Source organism: Manacus vitellinus, unplaced genomic scaffold (assembly GCF_001715985.3).
Source record: "Manacus vitellinus isolate BGI_N305 unplaced genomic scaffold, ASM171598v3 scaffold_19_pilon, whole genome shotgun sequence".
NCBI lineage: Eukaryota > Metazoa > Chordata > Aves > Passeriformes > Pipridae > Manacus > Manacus vitellinus.
Genome location: NW_021939395.1, coordinates 3,153,653 through 3,174,479, shown reverse-complemented (window position 1 = coordinate 3,174,479; position 20,827 = coordinate 3,153,653). Strand labels below are relative to the sequence as shown.

General features: G+C 42.3%; 1 protein-coding gene across 1 annotated transcript in view; it reads right to left on the bottom strand.

The window, feature by feature from the left end:
- HTR2C (5-hydroxytryptamine receptor 2C) overlaps positions 1 to 17,278 on the bottom strand; it is a 35,751-nt gene extending 18,473 nt beyond the window's left edge. Inside the window, exon 1 of the mRNA XM_008934864.2 lies at positions 16,642 to 17,278. Coding sequence (XP_008933112.1) covers positions 16,642 to 17,026 — 385 coding nt within the window. The 5' untranslated portion in view covers positions 17,027 to 17,278. The remainder of the gene's footprint in view (positions 1 to 16,641) is intronic.
- Positions 17,279 to 20,827: the final 3,549 nt, after the last annotated feature.

Below are 20,827 nucleotides of genomic sequence, written 5' to 3'. Positions count from 1 at the left end.
AGGTCTGTCATCTTTAACCAGCCAACAGTTGTACTCGATATTCCAGGAAAATGACCAGCTTAATAAGAACTCACTTATTTACTCTAAACCAACTTCTGCCAAGTGTTAGCTTTGAGCAGACAGATGCAGATGTTTTCAGGAGTCTGGTTAGTCTGTTATACCTGGCACGTCCCATCAGTACTTTTTCCCCATTTTTTCATTGTTTTGTGCCTCATTCAGCACATCTCTACACCTGCACCACTCCTGTGCCAAAGCAAAGTGCAACCCATGCTCAACTGCTTTGGTGAATTTAGGGGTATCGAAGTAGTTCAGTGAATCAGCTCCACTGGTTTATTAGGGACAGTGGGTTAATGGTCTGGCTGCACTTCATGCCACTGTGAGTCACAGTTTGCTTGTCTGAAGAGGTCAAAAGCCAGTCTAAGCAGTTGGCGAAACTGGTAAGGGCAAGAAACCACTTCAGCCAAGGGAAATGAGCTATATTTTGGTCATGCCTACAGATGTTTATTTCCATTCCTCATATTTCTCAGAGCAGAGGACTTGCAAAACACATTCCCTATTTAGCTTCCTCCAAACCAACATGCATCTCTGATTCTTCATGGCTATACAGGTAGAAATGCCAGTGTGAGGGTGCTCCACAGGAGCCACTGAGAAAAGCAATTATTTGGGGGTTGCTAGGAAGCCTAGAAACTGTGGTCCTCATCCTTGAGGGTCATCTACTGTCCCTCTGTCACTGCATACCTTAGATGCACACCTCCCACTCTCAAAGCAGTGCTGCCACCCTGCCCAAACCACTCCTGACCAAGAACAGACACACTTTTCATTGCAGCAGAAATGTCAGACTGGGGTTCATTAACACTGGAAATGTTCACTGTGGGAGTCTGAAAGGGGATGGAACAGCGCCTTCAGTGCCTTTCTCAAGGGAATACTTTGCTAATGAACACTGTTACATAAGCAGTAATCCCAAGGAAACCTCTGAACGTGTGAGCAAGTACCACTTCTTTAGGAGTTTGATGGTCACCATGTGCCAGCTCAGCATAGTAATTTGTGCACGTGCAACCTGCCCCAATTAAAAAGCAGCACAATGAATAATCACTGACATCCCCTGAAAAAGGAGTGGAGGAGAATTCATCCAGTATGTAAACAAGATATTTAATTAAATAACTCTAATAGCAATCTAGAGAATGCATATATTGCTAATTAGTTCCATACTCTTTAGGAACAACATGCTGAACCATGCAAGTATGCAAATCACACCCAGTTTGTACCCAGAAACGTACAATTATCCACTTGGATTCTTGTGGTGTGACCCAGACTAACACTTAAGAGAATTTTTGCTGTTAACTATCTCTTAACTGAGGATGTAGAAATAAGAGAAAGCAAACAAGTGCAGCAAAACTAGACCACATTACTTAACTAGTTGAGCTTTTCTCAAATTGTGCACAATACTTGAAAAATAATATTTCAGTAGCCTCTATCTTCCAGCACAATATTTCAAAGTCTGAAGTCAACCTTAATTACCCAGCTGTCCTTCCCCACTTCTTCCCCCTGTTACCCTAGAACACTTGGATGTTTCCTCATTTTGGTGTACCATGAGAACCCGGGAGGCTCCTTTCATGGGCCTGAAAAATAATTTTCCACAGCAGGACTAGGTCTGGAAGCTTTATTGGCTGATAAACTGGATAGCCTGGTGCCTGCCAGAAAGCTCATTTCTCTCAGCAGCACAGGAGGCTTTCCTGGACAGCCCAGACACCCGCAGGACATGGGTGCGTGAGCAGAGAGCCCCTGCTGGGATCTGTTCCACTTCCACCATGGCAAGAAAGTACAAATGTTAAAGGCTCATGTTTCATGGAAAGTCTCTGCAGGGAGTATGAACAGAATCACGGCCTGGGGATGTCTCTGCATTAAGCCTTGGAGGGACGAAGGCTTGCAGCCTTCACCTTGGCATTGCTGCAGTGCTTCTCCCTTTTCCCACCTGCTGAGGCCTGTGGGATAGCTCTGCCTGCAGCCCAGGGGGAGCCAGTGCTACGGCTCAGACTCAATTCCTGGCCCTCCCATAGGATTTTTCATTCAGACTGCCTGGGAACCAACCTCCCATCAGGGTGTGATACTCAAAGAAGACTGGCTTGTCCCCAGCCCCCTTGCCATGAACACCCTGTCACAAGAACCCAAAGGAACCCTGGGACAGCAGGGGTTTGGGAAGGCTGTCTGTGGCTGGAGCTGCACTGTCTGTCTGGAGAAGCACAGGAGCTCCTCTGCTCCTGCTCACCCCGTGCCTGCAGGCAGAGCTGAGACACCCCCACCAACCTGTGCAAAATCACCCCTTTACCCCAGGGCAACCAACTTGTTATTCAGCATGACAGCCCCACGTGCAAAACCATATGATAAAATCTTAAGGATCTGCATTATTGTAAGCATTTTGTGCACAAGTTGTTATGAGTGAAAACTTCTCACTACTAACAGAGTAACAGACTACTAACTACTGTAACAGACCTGAAGCTGGAACATGATTCAACCTGAGATAATGGTGCTTTCCTGCTGTAACACTTACAGCCTATAAAATGCCCAATTGTTGTCAAACTATTGCATGAGGACACGTAAGAGCCAACTGAGCACAGCTTTCCCTACAGATCCAAAGATTTAGAAACACCTCAGGCTCTGCTAACACGTGCACCTCCATCCTCACATCCTGGAATTCAGGGTGACATCCCTCAGCCAAAAAGAAAACAAACAGGCAGCAACACCAGTCCTACCTGACCTCTTGTCCCCCTCTGCCAAACCATGCAGATACACAGTTTTGAATACTGAGAAGGTCTGTGTTGAAAACAGCAGTGTAGGATGAGGTGATCCCATTCCCCGTACCAATTTTATGGCAAGTGGACCATATTCCTGGTGGGTAACACCAGAGACAAAGTGAAACCTTACATATGACCACCACCACCAGTTGTACTCCTTTGAGTTCTGCAGAAATTGTAGGCCTATTGTGAGTTCCATTAACATGAAGTAGAAGTTTAATTTAACATGGATAAATGAAGCGTGGGCGTACAGATATATTAGAAAGAATACTATTACCCAGAAAATTATAGTGGTCTCATGAGGTGGTAAAGGAAACTAAAGAAATTATATTTAGTTAAGTTATACCATTGGCTTTTTTGATAGACTTGCTTTTGCCTTGTAATCAAGTGCAGCATTATTTTATTATTGTGGTTATACTATTATTACAGTGTAATCTTGCACTTGATTACAAATCATAACCGGTGATAACTACAATAATAAAATAATCTGTTAACATAATAATCTAGCAAAACATAATAAAATAAGAGCTGTGCATCAGGCACAGCATCCCCAGTTGGAGGAGGGAGGGGATTGTCCTGCTCTGCTCTGTGCTGGTGTGGCCTCATCTCGAGTGCTGGGGGCAGTTTTGGTGCCACAAGAAGAGGAGACTGAGGAGAGACCTCATTGGGGTCTGCAGCTTCCTCATGAGGGCAAGAAGAGGGGCAGGCACTGGTGACCAGTGACAGGACCCAAGGGAAAGGCCTGAAGTTGTCAGGGGAAGTTTGGGTTGGATATTGGGAAAAGGTTCTTCATCCAGAGGGTGGTTGGGCACTGGAACAGGCTCCCCAGGGGAGTGGTCACAGCACCAAGCCTGACAGAGTTCAAGAAGTTTTTGGATAACACTCTCAGGAACATGGTGGAATTCTTGGGGCTGTCCTATGTGGGAACAAGAGTTGGACTTCACTGATTCCTTTCATCTCAGGGTATTCTACAATTCTAAGTGCTGTCATAAATTTAACAAGTACAAATAAGTATTATGAGTGCTGTAGTAGAACTAGCTACTCCCAAGATACAAGGGGTACCTATCCCAGTATGGACTAGAAAAAGTTTGAAAAAATCACTACACAAAGTAGATAAAGTAAGACATAAAAGGTGTATTTGAAGGACTTCATCTCGGAAGTTGTTTTTCAGAACATTCAGAACTAAAGCGTAAACATAAGGGCAGAGCTCTGCTGCCTCCTAAAACCAGCCATCAATATTCATGGGTGTCAGACACGCATTTACAGCCTTCTGCATCCCAGTGGGTGCCAAATAGGTAGGTAAAAGCCTGTCACACAATTTCCGTATCTCAACAACACCAAGACCTTTCTATACAGCTGCTGCCTCTGATTGGGGATGAAAATAGACATTTATAAAGACAAGCAAAACACCCCAAACATACCAAAAATAAACACACTGAAAAACAAATTATACGTCAGAAGATGGAAATGTATTGGTCAGAATAACAACTGGTCTGTCCCGATAACTCCAGCACAGCTGGAGGAGTGAGCCTCCTGCCAACCTGTCAACAGGAATAGAAATCAACCACCCAAAAATAGCCAAGAATCAACAGAACCTTATCAACCATCCTGCCTTGCCCATAAAATCTCATACCTAAGAGCTGATAGAGGAACCAGGCGTTTCATGTTTGTATATTACCCATTGAACTTTCTAGTCCTGAACCCTTTTCATCTCGGAAGCAAGACAGCATCTTGGAGGAGAGATTCACTCACTGAACCCACTGCTGTCACTGTGCTTATCAAACTGCCTGCAGGAATGGTGAAGTTTTCCAACAATAAAACTTACTACAAGCAGAAAACAAGGATGCTGGAAAAAGGGAATATATATCAGAAACTAATGCATGAAACCAAAATGTTGATATAGGACACATTGGTAATCACAGCCTAGGCTCCATGACAGGCTCGTGCACAAATTCCCCTCATCTCATTAGCATCTTTAGTGATAATTTTGGCAGGACAGCCAGTTGTCCATTCAGGAAATGGTTGTATTCCATCAAGGAGGCAGCATGGAAATAAGTGCAAGGCAGAGCAATTGGCGCGTGGCCCCTCTTCCATCAATGTAATTTCCATTTAATTTCCATGCAAGCAGATGAATCACATCAGAGCCTCTTTCCCAGCATGTGTTGATGAAACACAAAGTAGGAACTTAATGCTATTCTTACTGTTAGGTCTCAGGGAAGTGAACTAACCTACGAGGGTATTTGTGCATAATTTAAAGAATATTAGACAACTCTAGAACCAGAATTACAAGGGATGTATCTTGTGAATTGGAGAGAGACATTAAAATTATAATTTGCTGAGTAGAATTTAATGACATCAATTCAACAGATGGATGAGAAAGGAAGTAGAAGAAAAAGTTGAGTTAATCCTGAGTTAATTGACCCAATTCTGGAAATATTCATAATTCAAAATAATTTACTACATTGATGTACTTGTCTTACAGTATATCCAAATGCTTTTCAGAGATTTCACCTTGCTTCTCTGTATTTCTTTCCATCTGGTGTAAAGCAGCTGTCTATATATGTATTGGCCTGCATAATGGCAGTGATTTTTTCTATGCTTTTGAGCTCAAAGGATGAGTTGCCCCATTACTTGCATCTGTTCTAAAAATGCAGCAGTCTGCTCGTGAGGTCTTGGTATGTGGCCATCACTCAGGTTAAGCCCTTAAGGCAGGAAATTACTATATTATTGTATTAATCACATAAAGAGTATGAACATTACCACACACTAGAAATAATACTTATTTTCACAAAATGCTGCCCATAACACAGTGCAGTAAAAGCTCCAAATATGATAGAGTGTACACAAATACACCAAACAGCAAAATTCTGACATGAGGCATCCATCTGCATCCAACAACAAACTTCCTGAGGGACAAGAGGAAACGGCCTCAAGTTGCACCAGGGATGGTTTAGATTGGATATCAGGAAACATTTCTTCACTGAAAGGGTGGTCAAGCATTGGAAGTGATGGAGTCACTGTCCCTGGAAGTGTCCAAAAGACACATAGATATGGTGTTTAGGGACATGGTTTAGTGGTAGACCTAGCAGTGTTAAGTTAATGATTTGACTCAATGATCTTAGAAGTCTTTCCCAATTTTAAAGGTTCTATGAACACAGGATATAATTTCCAAACAGAGCAGGGCTGAAAGAGTTTTTCAATTGCATGTTAAGTCAAGACAGAGCACAGAAATACAGGTGACCATCCTTGGAGTCCTTCTGTGTTCCCCTTACATTCTCCACCACCTGCAGCTGCAGCCAGCACAGGAAAATGAGCCAGATGTTAATTCTTACAACAGACTGCAGGCAGGACCATTCCTGGAAATTGCAACTGCTCCTTGACAGGTGCTGAGGAACACATGCTACTATCTGGTTCCTCAGCCCAGTTTCAATCTGCTGAGGTCAGCAAGAAGGGATGGCAAGTGCTCAGCATGAGACAATAGGTCCTAGATATTCGGTGGAAGCGTTGTCAGATTTAGCTGCAGGCACCTTCTAGGAAGGGAAAGAGGGTGTTTGTGGGTGAGAGAAAACAGAAGTAAAAGTAATAACTGGTATGGGGTGTTCAGGGTGGGCAGAGTGGAGGAAGCTGTTGAGATGCACACCCTCTGTCACACCTCAGGCCAGGCTGCCGTGCTTACATCTGTGTTTTAAACTGTAGGTCACAAATACGATGCTTTTAAGTGGACAATATTTCATTTCCCACTTCTCTAGGTTAATGTTTGGGTAAAGATTAGGAGGAGTTGTTATATCCTTTCTGCTCTGCTATTCTGTGGAATTTACTCTTCCTCTCTCTTTTTTCCCATTTTTTTTTCCCTTTCCATTTTCTTCCTCTCTCTTTTTTCGTTTTTTTTTTTTTTTTTTTTTTTTTTTTTGAAATCACAATGTTTACAAAAATCAACAGAAGCAAATGGCAGATCACAGGCATCTCCCTTGCTCACTGAGCAGATGCTGCTGCTGGAGCACCAGGTGTGGTTGGGGAGGTGGTGCACATTTTAACAACTGCATCTTTCTCCAGATGGGCAACAGACTGTGAGAGAGAGGGAGACCTGAGCCAGCTGATCCCAGGTGAGTTTGGCAAAGGGGTATCCAGGCTGGGACTAGCACCCCTATCTAAGACAAAGTCCCTGTAAAAAGCTATCACAGGTAAACCTGTATGTACAATGACATGGACTAAAATTAACCCATTTTTGATAAAATGACTGCAATTCTGGTTAAATCCTTTCTCATGATTTTAAAATTATAAGAATAGGGGAGTAAACATTCCTAAGGAAGACTCTGGGTGGCTGTGTCTCACATGGATCCATGTCTGGATCTGGTGCTGTTATTCCTTTCAGATGAGGCTAAATCTGCCTGTGGAAAACATATTACCTATCTTCATTTTACTTCTTATCTCCATGATCCGCCTGGCACCTTTATAAAGCACCAAATTTATCTCTGGAACAGTTTATCATCATAGGGTCTTTCTTTTTATGTATAACAATTCCGCTTTTCTCATTATCTTGTATCAATTTCAGGATTGCCACAAAGCATGTAAGTTTATATTTCTTTTCAACTAAACTCATAAAAGTTAATTACAATGAGGCAATGCACTTACAAAGCTACTACTGGATCTAACAGGCTATTGTCATAGAAAGTAAATAAAGATTCATGCATTTTAAAGCACATTTAGCTTCACTGATCTGGAAGCAAATTGGGCATGAGAAGATTGCACTGACAGCATTAAAACTGCTGCTGTATTTAAATTGAAATCAGTAAAACAGACATCTATAAACCAGAAATGTAACTCTATACACTCCAGGTTTTTGGGGACTTTATGCTCCTGTGAGTTTTAAAACCTGTTGCAAAAATTTTTAGCAAGAGGATGAAATAAAAACTATAATTGGATCTAAATTTTCATTTGTGCTAAATAACAACATTTTAATGTGTGCCATTCAAAGTTATTCTAATGAGTCATTCTTGAAAATAAAAGATTTATTTTGGATGGGCAATTCTCTATTTCACTGGGCAGGCAAGACACGCTCATCCAATTTAATGCCTAAAATATGAAAAACAGCTCCCTGATTGGGTGCAGAACACAAGCTGTGGGTAAACTAGAAAAATACAAGGCCATATGTTCAACTAGTGTAAATAGGATTTACTCCATCCTCCAGAGTATTTTAACATTTCCCTTCACCTCTCAGGAGCAGGCAGGGCAAAGGTGGACTCTGCTGGGCTCTCCTGCCACATTTGTAGAGGCTGCATCCAAGGAAACATCTTCACTGAGATGCCAGGGGGGTAGTTTACATGGCTTGTGCTTACCTAGAACTGCTTCCATTGTGGTTTGGGGTGACACCACATCTCCAGCTGAGTTGTGGAGCTGCTAATGGTGCAAAAAACTTACCCCCACTTACCAAGAGCACACCAAAGCTTTGTTACAGAAACCTGCCCTGTAGTCTGCTCTCACTGCCAATTAGCTTCTGGCTTTATTTCAGACCACAGCCTTAAATAGTAGAGAGATGATGGGCCTGACCCAGTGATGGCTTCTTGAGTCCTGGTAGAGCTGTAAGAGCAGAAATTCTGACAACTGGATAAATCTGCAAATGGGAAGCAGGCCAGTTTATCAGCTTTTGAAGGAAAGTTTCAAAGCACAGTGGCTTCTCTTTGTAAGAAGAGAGGTTTTTTGTATGAAGGTGCATGGAGGCCTTGGTTTTTTTCACACTGCAGTGTTAGGATTTTCTATTTAAAACCTGCTTATTTCAAGAAAGTTCAGGTTTTTGATTCTGTAATAAGTTGCTCAGAGATTTGTCCTGGCTTTCTGTTGCTTCCCACTGAAACACAGAGATCCTGGGCTCAGCATCCCAGCAGAAGGCAGAGCTAAAAGGAAAGAGGCTCTGGAAGATGTAAGATATGACTGCAGCAGCTCAGTGTCTTACTAACACTTGGTGACAAACAACAGGACACAGCAAGTCTGAAAGCTCTTTTCACTCCTGCATTTCTGTGGGATCAGGAAGCTCCTCTTGTGATTTTTGTGATTTCATTTTCCTATTTGAATTGTGTTGTCCAGCACAGTATTTTTCTAAGGTGAGTTTGCTTCCTGTGTCTTAATATTTTTTTTAACCAAAACCACTGAAATGAACAAAAAAACCCCTCAACAGTATCAGCCAACCCAGAAGAGGGACATTCACTCCTTTTCCAGCACAAGAAGCAAAAGTACCTTAGAGAGAACCAGTCTCACCAAGCCAGTGCAAAGGCAAACACAAGAAGCTTTTCACCCCAAACTGCATAAAGCAAATAAATTCCCACTGAAACACACTTTAGGATCAGACCCTGCCCAGGCCAGGAGCACATTTCAGCACTGAGCTGGATGTTTCACACAGCACAACATTGGGTCACCTTCCCTGGACAAATGCCAGCTCATTTCTCTTACCTACATGTTCCATAAAGCTCTAACAGGAGACTGACTCGTGCTTTGTGTGATGGTGCTGAAACCTGATGAACAGCAGTGGCATGAAAGGAGCTGCATTGCAGTGGCAGAGCTTTCCTCAGGCTCAGAGGAGAGCAGCAAAATATCTCAGACCCTTCTGGATAATAAAGGATATGCCACAATCACACCAAGAGCTACAGTCATGACCAGGCAGGAAGAGAGAAAAGAGGCTGGAGGAGGCAGAGAATTGCTCTGGCAAAAGCCCTAACCTCTCTGAACTTACTGCCAATGCTCCCACTGATTTTAGCATAGTCAGGATCTCTCCCTGTGCATTTTGTAGGAAGCCATTCCCCAGGTCCCCCTGTGCTCACACTGTTACCTACCTGCAGCCTGCTCCACTGAGCAAAACAAAGGAGGCAGGAACACATTGAGAAAATAAAACCTAAGGTGTTCTGTAGCATTCCTGTTCTTAATTTTTCTACATTTAGAAAAAAAAAAAAAAAAAGGAAGTACTTCTCTTTTCTACTTGACGAGTCACCTTTAATCTCAGAAATATGGCCTCACACTTCCATGCAGTATTTTCCAGGTTAGCACAACTGGTTTTGTTGAGGCCTTTATGCAAGAGGCTGTGTCTGTGAAAAAGCCTGCCAAAACCCCAGGGCAAAGAATGAGTCTCTGCAGTCCCCCTTGGTAAGCTGTGAAAATTGGGGCTACGGGCACATTTTCTTGAAAAAGGCCAGGATGAGCTCTCAGCCTGGCACTGCTGCAATGTCTGAGGCTACTGGATGGTGCATGTGTGGCTCACACACAGCTGACCCCCGTAGTGCCTGGCTGGGGTGCTGGCACAGAGCCCTGCTCTGGGCTGCACACCGAGGGGCTTTGGGATCCCCTCGACCTCTCTGGAGGGGTGTTGTTTGAAAAAATCTAACACAAACTGATTCAAAGGGTGTGCAATCAATAAATGCTTTGACAGCCATGCAACCTTCTCCATGAGCAGCCCTCGTGATGGAAGCTCCCAGAAACAGAAGGTGTTGGAAGTGTTTTGTGCCGTGTTCATCTGTGCTGGACTGAGCAGCCTGAGCTCCATGGGCAGCAGCAGCATCCCTGGCAGATCACAGGCTAAAAGCTCCATTAACCCACAGTAGGCAAAGGAGCTGGTTGTCTAACTGCAAGGGGTTTAGAGAAGGAAAAAAAAAAAAAAGCATGTTTACAAATGTGAAATGTTTATTGTTCTCTCGTGTTTTCTCCTAACGCTGGCAGATTGACAAGATCCTCTTGTCAATGGCAACAAACACAGTGAGGGCAATAAAGAATACCTCTGTCTACACCAAGGAGCCAGCCACAGGCAGAGCTGGATGATATATAGGTGGCACAGAGCAAAGAAATTAGAAGAGGCAGGTGGTAAAAAATTAAATAGTAACAGTTCTGCCTCTGTATCTGACAGCAAAAATTGCCCTTCAGAGTCCCATAAACTAATGCTCCACAGTGTGGATTATAGCTGAGCTCAAATGAGTCACAAGGACCTGGCACAAAACTGCCAGGCCTTACCCACAGCAGGTCAGCAAGGTGCCATTCAGACTCTCTCTGAAGGCTGGCCTTGATTTACTCTGCTGAAAATTATCTTTGCACAACAAACCCTTTGCTACGTCATCCAGAGCTCAGCAGTACAGGAAGCAAGATGAGAGATCTAAGGCAAGGGGTCCTCTGCTTTCCTCCTGGAAATAAGGAATGATTTGCTACGTGTGAATGAACCTGAGCAATGCTGAAGTAATGGGCAAGAAGTTATGGGGAGCAGCTCGTATGGGAGCTGTCAGATCCTGGGAGCTGTCAGATGGACACACTGAGCCTCTTCTTTGGAGGAAGGTGCCACAGAAACCTGCTCCTGTTCCCCACAGGCTCCAGAGCTGCCCAGTTCATGGCACATTCCAGCAAACCACAGAGTGGATCTCACTGCTTCACGGCCCTGGAATGGCTTTTTGCTGTTTGAATGTGCTGGACAGAATTTGAGCTTCTCAGCAGTGTCACAGGGTTGGAAACTCATTGTCATTCAGCTTTAGAATAAGCATGAGAATTTTCTGATTTTTGCAAGAATAGACTTATATTAAAAAGGTATTTTCAAGACAGAAGTCCTAGCTTATGGCTTAAAATATAGTCTGATACGCCCCAGTGATTAGTGTTCTACTGGCTTAATTTTTAATTTTTGTGCAACAGATCATCATAAAGCTGGCAGAACAGGGACTTGGGATCCCACATGCTGTAAAAATACTTCACCAGCAATGAGAATAATCCCATTTCTCTTGACCAGAAAACATCAGTTTTCCACCAATGCAAGCCAAAGCTGTGTAGGATCCCAATGCTATTTCCAAATGTGATCAAGCAGAGCATCATCACAAGGTGCAATATTTTCAGGAGTTCTAGAAAATCCTGCAAGTTAACATTTAGCTGCATCAGGGTCCTGTATTCAATGAGATACAGAGAGTATCCAAGAAGATATTTAGTATTCCCCTCCTCCTCTCTAAGCACAATTTAAACCTTGGGTAGTAGAAGAGAAGCTGTTACATGGATTCAGGCCACACCATACAGAGCTTTCTTTCCCAACAGCAACACAGATATACTACAACTTAATCCCATTTGTCACATTAGGTAAACAGGCAGTTGTTCACGTGGAGAAAATTCAGTAGCAGGACCCTCAGTATCTGAACTTAAGTCTTCTATGTATTCAATAACCTGGGAAGAGGGTGAATAATGATTTAGCAGGTTTTTAGATTTCACAGGTTAGCTGAGGTTACAAGAAAGATGTGGGGACTTCAAACGAGAATAAATGTTGCTGGACGAGCACATAATGTAGCAGCCTATGGTTTTCTCTGATGGAAAAAGATAAAAAAGTAAAACATCCTGTTGGATATAAATTTCATTGCACACATCCCAGGCATGAGGTGTCGCTGGAGAGAAAAAAAATCCCATCTCTGAGTTTATGATGTAGATAGTACAAGCAGGGTGAGAGTTTCCATTCACTTACACCCTAGCAGAATAATAAAATGTAGTGGTTGCTTAGCACAAGCAGAAACATCAGGCATTTAAAACTAACATGCATTAACAATAATTTCTGAAGGTAATGCAACGGCCATCTGGAACTTGGTGCAGTCAAGATGCATCCCAGCCCATGCCTTGACATGAGCTTTAAAATCCCTGACCATTTCTAGACATCTGAATGTCATATCAAAGGCTAAACTGCCCTGCTTCCCCCCTCTGCAGGGAAATCAACATCCAAGTCTGCCCAAGTGCTCAGCACATCTCTGTCACCACATGATAATGAAGGTAATTATCAATAATAACAATAATGTGGATGTAAAGCTTCTCTGGCAGCTGGGGCTGCATCCAACACCAGCCTCCCTGGAAGCTGGGTCAGCGTTACAGCACTGCCTGAAACCAAAGGAAGGGAGAAGCCTCCACTTGGAGTCACAGATGGGTCTATTGGTCGCTTGTTGGCTACACTCTGGCAACTTGTTGGCAGCTATGAACCTTTTGCATTACAACCAAGAAGGTTTAATATCTTCTGTAATGTCCACTCAGAGCAGCTGATGAGATTCTCTTGTGTTCCTTCACCGGTCCTGGCAGATAAAGAGCAGCCCTCTCTTTCCTGCCCATAAACACTAAACATGATGTAAACCCACCACTGCTTGTCCCCAAAGTGCTCAGGCTTGAGCAGAGAAACTCCATCTGTTGTCAGAAGCTCCATTATGTGTAAGATACCTGATGCCCTATCACACCAGTATTTTTAATTAATCAGATGTTTCTCCACTGAGATTAAACTCTATGTACATTTCCCATTTACTCTACCCAGTACATGTTTATTAATTAGCATACTAATTTGCCTAGTTCTTTAGGAACTATGTGCCAGAAAAAATGTTGTTCTAAGTTGTCAAATGCAACTCATCGATTAGTGTAAGATACTTAAGAAAGGCTAATTGATAAATATATCAGAGCCCTTATTAACAGGTGAAAAATCCAGCATGCTGCATTCTGCCATCCCTTTATAATAAGATTCTTGAACTAACTTACAACTTGACTTTTCCTTCTTTTAATTAAGAAAACCACAAGTATTTGTGGAGGGTGTCGGTTCAATTTTCTCGTTATGCTTGAAGTGAAATCTACTTCATTTACCTTATTAGCTGAAAAGTAAGAAAATGAGCCTACTCTGTAAACTAGAATTTATCATTGGGGCTGAGAGACCTGATGTGGAACCTTAAAAGTAACTTCATCAGTCTTCTTTTCATTATGTGTATTTTTAAGGTTCCTTTCTGATTACATAAATTAGAAGTGACTTCTACAAATCTACAAGAGATGTGCTGCATACCTTTCTCAGTACAGCACATGGCAGCCTTTGAAACAGCCCAGTGCCAAATTAAGTAGAATGCACAGGGCAAAATATACAGAGTAAAAACGACTGAACATCCACAGTTATATTTCCAAGAAGTAACACACTCCCTGCTCAGTTCATGGCCACGAACCCCAGGTACTCTCACAAAAATTCTGCTGGTGTGCGAATATTTTCCCCCTTAATCACTGACAGTGGTTTTTCTATTACCAAGTAAAACAGAACATAAAACCTACAATTGTATATGTGTGAATTTCCTGATCTCTAGCCCTTAGAAAGCAAGATAAAGTCCACAGTCCTCCTGGCTACTGTGGCCTCCAGAGTGTTTGCAGGCTGCTCTAAGGAGAACCACTTTTTTAAAAAAACTAAGGAAACGAAGCCAAGGAATATCACGTTATACAAGAGGTCAGATATTGTTCTCAAAACCAGTGTGTGCAGCAGTGCAGAGATGCCACTTGGTGCCACCAGATCAAACAGACTCAGGAATAAGTGATGGCTCTCCAAAGGCTGTCAGTTGTAATAACAGCACGTTGTGACTCTGCCAAAAGCCTTTCCAGCTGCTGACTCATGTTGCCAAAAGAACTGGCACCACTAAGCTGAATGTGATATATAAGATACCTGCCTCCCACCCCTGCCAAAGCTAAAAACAGCCATGGGACTCTGAAAAGCTGGATGCCTCCATGTGAAGCTGAGGAAGACACGGCTGTGTTTGGTCCAAGCCATGAGTAGCGATGAGCGATGGGTTTAACCTGCTTTTCTTCTGTGCTCTTGCTCACATGTTTTCTTTACATGAACCATCACATGCTGAGGTTGTTGGTGTGGCCTGTTAGTCTTGTATCCTTAATGATTTTTCTAGATGCTCAGAAAAGGGCATCCACATGTAATGGTGGATTTCAAGAGGAGCAATACCCTTGACACAACCTCAGTCTTTTTCCTTTGGTCCTTTCTCAGACATATCCAGTCAGGACATAAACTTGTGGGTATCAAACCAAGTGGGTTTTTTTCAGGATGAATAAGGAAATAATCACTTGGGAGAGGGTACAGACTTTGTCTACTCTTTCTGGCAGCCTTCTTCCCTTACTGCTGGAGTGGCACAGTCCTGGCTGCTCACATCCACGATTTGTAGCTTAAATAATATAAAAAAGTGATTGCACAGGGGTCCTACTCAAATCAAACCATGAGCTCCTCAGAGGCTCAGTCTTCCCCTAATGGAGCTTCTCCTCCTCCCCTGACAAAGCCTGAAGGCATCATTCCTGCTTTGGTCCAGCCCAAGGGAGCAGTGCCAGCACCCAGCACTGCTCCAGCAGCCTCCTCATTTCTCAAAGTATTTCCACAAATTTTCCGTGTCTGTTCTGAAATTACAACTTTTGCCAAAAAATCTATTTATTATTGTTTGTCTGTGGAGCAGTGTTTGGGCTATCAACAGCTAATACTGGTGCTCTGGCAGAAAAGAGGGATAATTACAATTCCTCTTCAAATAAATGATATTTCCTTCCTGCTAAAGATGCAGGATGCTTTACACCTTTAAACGACCTCAAGTAATCATTTTCTAGGGCAGAACAGAAAATCCATTTCTATTAGTTTCCAAAGACCTTGAAAGTATGTATGTAAGAAGACCACTTCCATAAATTCACCTTTTTAGAGTCACTGGGTAACACAGAATTTATGCAAGTGCAGGTCAGTCACATAATTCAGTATTTATATGCTGCCTTTCAAGCTCCAGGGAACTGGAGTAAAATGCTAAAAATAAAATACATATGTTGTAATACACACAAGATTTAGAGATGGAACTATTCTGACAGTTCAAAATAAAAGGCTTTGTGGATAAGATCTCTATGGCTAGATCTGCACCTAAATCATGTATTGATTTAACTCACTGTAGACAAGTTATATAAGTTTTGGAATGATATATGGTTGATCAATGTGTTTTAGAAATTAATCTCTGTCAGACTTCATCATTTAGGCAAGTAAAGAAGTCAGATAAATATCACTACATTTTACTTTATAGGACAGTAAGCCAATTTCTAATCAAATTTGTAAGTAAACAACATTATTTGTTTCCAAGAAATATCAATATTAAAATACTTTTCAAAGAAAACTTGAAAACAGACTTTAAAAAATGAATAATTGTTATCTATTAAACACACACAGACTATCGATACATGAGTACACAAACATGATGATCAGAGACACAGAGGAGAACGAAATACCCCTTTGTAACCTCCAGGGAAGGAGAGACCCAGCACCACACACAAAAAAAATAAAAAATGGATTTGGAGTCTCAGCCAGATGAAAGTTTCATGGGTTTGATATTTTAATTCCTCACTGGAGTGCAGGAGCAATGCCCCACTTACTGCAAACCCACCAACCCTAATAAGGTAGGGGAGAAACAAATGCTTATACCTAGACAAGCAGGCCTCTCAGGGTTTTAAAACAGAGAACATATTCTCAGGGTAGAGATAGGGAAATAGAGGCATGGAAAGGCAAAATAACCTTCTGCAAGGCACAAGGCAAGCTGAGGTACAAAGGCCAAGAGTAAAGGTTTTTATTCAAATGCCAAATCTGCTAGCGCAAACCTCCTTTCTTAACTGTATTATTGCTCAAGTCCCATTGATCATAGTGGGAGCCCAAGGACTGTTTCTGACCCAGCTTAGTGCTGGGTCAGTCATGAACAAGTTCCTCAGCTTTTCTTGTGTCCCAGCATGATTTTGGGGCAGTCCAACCAAAAGGTAAAAAGCTGACTCCCTGTGGCAGATTCTCTGGGTGGCCTCAGCAATAAAAAACCCCACAGTGCAACACCAATTCATGGTCACTCCTGGCAGCACGAAAACAAGCTCTGCTCCCAGCAGAGAATGAACCTCATTCTCCTCAGCACAGACCCATGACCAAGTACACACTGATACACCCTAAGCCACAAGCACAGGAAAAAAATCACAAAAAGGTAAAACACAAAAGGGCACAACAGGTTGCTGCAGCCTCAGGGGACTCCCTGGAAATCCAAACAGTCAAACAAGGAGGGAAGCCACTTACCGTACAGGACTGCAATGAGCGACACGGGCATGACCAGGATACCCACCAGCATGTCTGCCACTGCCAAGGACATCAGGAAGAAGTTTGTGGCATTCTGCAACTTCTTCTCCAAGGACACAGCCATAATTACCAATATGTTCCCCCCAATGGTCAGCAGGATGACAACCAAGATCAGGAGGGCTGGCCAATTCTTCTCCCTCACGGACATCCGAGAGACTTCGCCCTTCTCAGAGGCGTTGAGAGGATCAGATGTGGGCAAACTCTGATTCAGAGTCAAATTGCTGCTTAAGGACCAAGCCATCAGACCACCATGCAAACTAAAATCCAGTGTGACAGACACTGTCGTTAAGCTGAGCAATATTCCAGTGCTACTTAAAGTGCTCATTGTCTGGGACTGGTTTTTGTGTCTCTTAACCGTGCTTCAGAGACGAGCCCTTTTCCAAGTTGCAGGTCCAAGGCAGATGCCGAACATCACAAAACCTGAGCCAGAAAATCATTTGATCTCCCATAGTGAAATAAACCTTACATAAATTAGCGTGGAGCTCTTCTAGTTTCCTTGGGTGTGGTAGATGACAACCATTGACCAGCAACCTCGAGGGAAAGCAGGCTTTGCAATCTCCAGCTTGTTTCCAAGTTCACCATTCTGAAAAGTCAATAAAAAGGATATTCTTCACTGAAATCACAGCATACACAACACCTTCTTTATCCCCCATGCAACTGACATTCTTATTCTTCCCCTTCCTGCTGACTAGGATGTTCTCCAGACTGCAAGTAATTTATCTGAAGGGTACAGACTACGTCTACAACTGGGGGGGGGCAGAGAGGGAGAGAATCACATCAGTGTGCTCTGGCTGGTTAAAAGCTGATTATCACTAATTAAGTGTTTTGTGAAACCTGCAAAAGCGAGTCTGAAGAGCAAAATATGTTTCAATTGATAGCCACTTCACAGATACTCTGCCGCTGTGTAAAATAGTGATTGCATGAAATTCCAACCAATCCAGATAGCGTGGCCAAGCACAGAGTATTCCATTTCCTAAAATGGGAGGGTTTGTATATATTTTGCATATTCTGAGGTAAAATGAAAGTGTTGTAAAAACCCTCAAATGTTAATGATTAACTCTCCTACAATAATAAATACTATGGTTTGGTTTCTATCAGGGTGTGAATGGTGGACAGGAAGCAACATGTATTAGGCAACATTATGTGGTGCTTTGCTGTAAATCTCCTGAAACAAACAGACAACAAAGAGTTAAGAGAAAAGAAAGGACAGACTTTCATAAAAGCTGAGCAGTAATTTCAGTAAACCTAGTCCCACCAGCCTGCTGCCCAGCACGTGCAGTGCCAACACCCTCAGCACACACAGCCTGGAGGACAGACTTCCTCAGGGGATCTCACATGATTTGTGACAGTGAGGGCAGGTCTGATTACAACCCCTGACTGCTCACAGAACATAGGCCAGAGAACATCCTGCCTCTGAAGCCCCTTAGCCTCCTGCACAGAGCTAGTTGGGCAAGTTAAATGTACCCTTGACTTCAGGCACGTGCCTAAACCCACTGAAGCTAAGGGGATGTTTTCCTAATCCTGGCTAAATCACATCCTCAGAAACTCAAGCTTTTTGACTGCCAATCCTGTACAACTGATGAAAAACAGCAGCTTTGCTTTGCATTTCCACTGCATTGGAGTCAAGACCCTAAAAACCATGTGCAGCACAGGGTTAAAATCACAGAAGGGAAGCACAGTGTAGTAGAACAATGTATGGAAGCCAACTAGTAAGTAGAATAAAACCAATAGCATGCAACTTATTTTAAGCATGTCCTCAACTTTATGTTTAATCCACAGGAAAAGAGTTTCTATCACTGTTAAATGAATTACTAAATAAAAGCCTGATTTTAGCTGTTGAATGCAATGTGGCACACATGTGACACAGCAATTTGCTATCCAGGATCAAAAGCTGAAAGTAATTCACGGGATTACATTAGGTTTTATGTAATGTAAGAAGTGCTCAGAGTCCTATAATAAAATGTTTAACATTCATGAAGGTTTTGGAAACTTGCTAATGGGCTTTGTGCACAAAAACATTTCTTAAATGAGCAGTGCATACAATGAACCCAGATTTGCTTCTGCATTATGGTTAATTAGTCCCAGAGGGTCTTTAAACCTCATATTTAGGAAGAAGTTTTGCACTATGGGCACAAAAAGTAATTTTACAGCTGCACATTGCAGATGAATTAGCAAGTGGTCAGTGGACCATTTATTTTTTCCAACTTAGCTGGTCTCAGTGAAAAAAAAAAAAAGTCTCTAGAAAGTTTCTAAATACTTTAGAGTATTTTTTCCCAGAAGACAGCTTTTACTTTAAAGCCGTGATGACAATTTTTCCAAATCACCTTTCCACAGTGAAGGAGACACCAGGCAGCTTTCTGGCACTTGAGCTTTGCTGTGCAGGACACCTCCATTAGAGCCAGAGGGAATTTCTGGGTCTCCAGAAACTCTCTTTGGCTCTGTGACTCTCGAGCACTCTTTGTCAGGACAAGCAGAAATGTCATGCCCAAACATGAGGGCACAGTCAGACAGCAGGATGCCCAGTCTTGGTCTTACTTCATTCCCAGGTCTGAGCTCCTGGAGGTTTTAGAGAAGGTGATGCTACCTCAGCTCTTACCAGAGATGTGGATGAGCTTGATGCTCCTGGCACGGGCCAGCTGGGGCTGCCAAAGGAACAAAGGCAGGGCATGCCTTAACTCTAAATCATAAAAACAAACAAATAAACACACACACACACACAAAACCACACCACAAAACAAACAAACAACAACAACAACAAAAAAAACACCAAAAAAAAAAAAAAAACAACTGCAAGATACGGTTTCTGAATTAAAAGTGCCTATTTTTAAAAGTGTCTATTTTTACAACTGCTCAGGACTGAATTCTGAAATGGTCATTCTCTCTTGCATTTTGCATATTCATTTTGAAAAATCCTATGTGGGAATTTGACTACAGCAATGCTCAAGACTGGGCTCCACCCTCAGAATTAACTGTCCTACTGCTTTGCTAATACTTTTGTTATTATTTTACACAGATCCTGGCTTGAAGTCATCAGTTTTCTTTTTCACTGCATCTCCCAGTCTCCACAAGGGAAAACTTTATGACTTATTCCTTCAGCTACAGTCTTCTAAGCACATCACTGTACCAGAAAAATAATTCACATTTTATTCATGAATTCTGCATTTATTTGAGAACTATCTCCATAATTTTAAATTAAAACATGTGCCCATCACAGATTTTTTTCCAATAGCTAACTTCAAAGCACACATACTGAATTTTGTGGTCAGTCATCAATTCCAGTTCAATCTACTACTGACAGTCCTTAAAATTATAATTTAAACATTCAGCAAAACCAAGTTCTTTTCTATTCCACTCTTGCTTTTTGATAGAGCAGCGTAATGAATTCTTTCAGCACATTCTTCTCCTTCAGTCTTTAAGTCCAGTTTAAAATAAACTGAAGGCAGAAAAACATTTTTGTTTATCAATAAACACATGAATTATTTAAATCAGAGTTTGGTATGCTGAAGTTTTCAGGTATTCCAGGGGGTTAAGGCAAAGGGAAACAAAAGCTGCAGTGGTTCATCAGTCTGTACTGGTGGGACCCTGAGGGAAGGGGTCACATGCCTTTGTGAGTGTTTACCACCATTACACTTGCTAAACAGAAAAAACCCAAACCTTTCTTGGAATAAACACAGTTATTTTTTCCTCTGAATTAAATGCATTCATCTTTAGTTGTTTTACCCTTCAAAACTCAGGACATTTTTTCCTGGAGAAAATCCGCTGCCTGCTGAGAACTCAAGAGGTTCCCCAGCCCCCAGCCAGGATCCTGCCTCTCCTGGACAGGCTGCAGAGCTCCTGGAAACCATTTAATAAATCTCTGGGACTCACACCCTGTATGTTAACAATGTGCATTTGAAACTGGGTAAGAAAGCAAGGATTTTCAGGTTAGACCAAAAAAAAGATCCCGAGCCTCAGACGGACTGAGAATGATACATTAATTCATGGTAAGTCTTGCTGTAAAAAAAAAAAACAACCCCCAAAGTACTTAATGATCAAAAGCGATGACTTTCAGCAATTCCTTCCCCACAAGAAAAACAAGCAACATCCAATGGCATCAAAGCTACAAAGGCCATATCCAAGAGCTGTT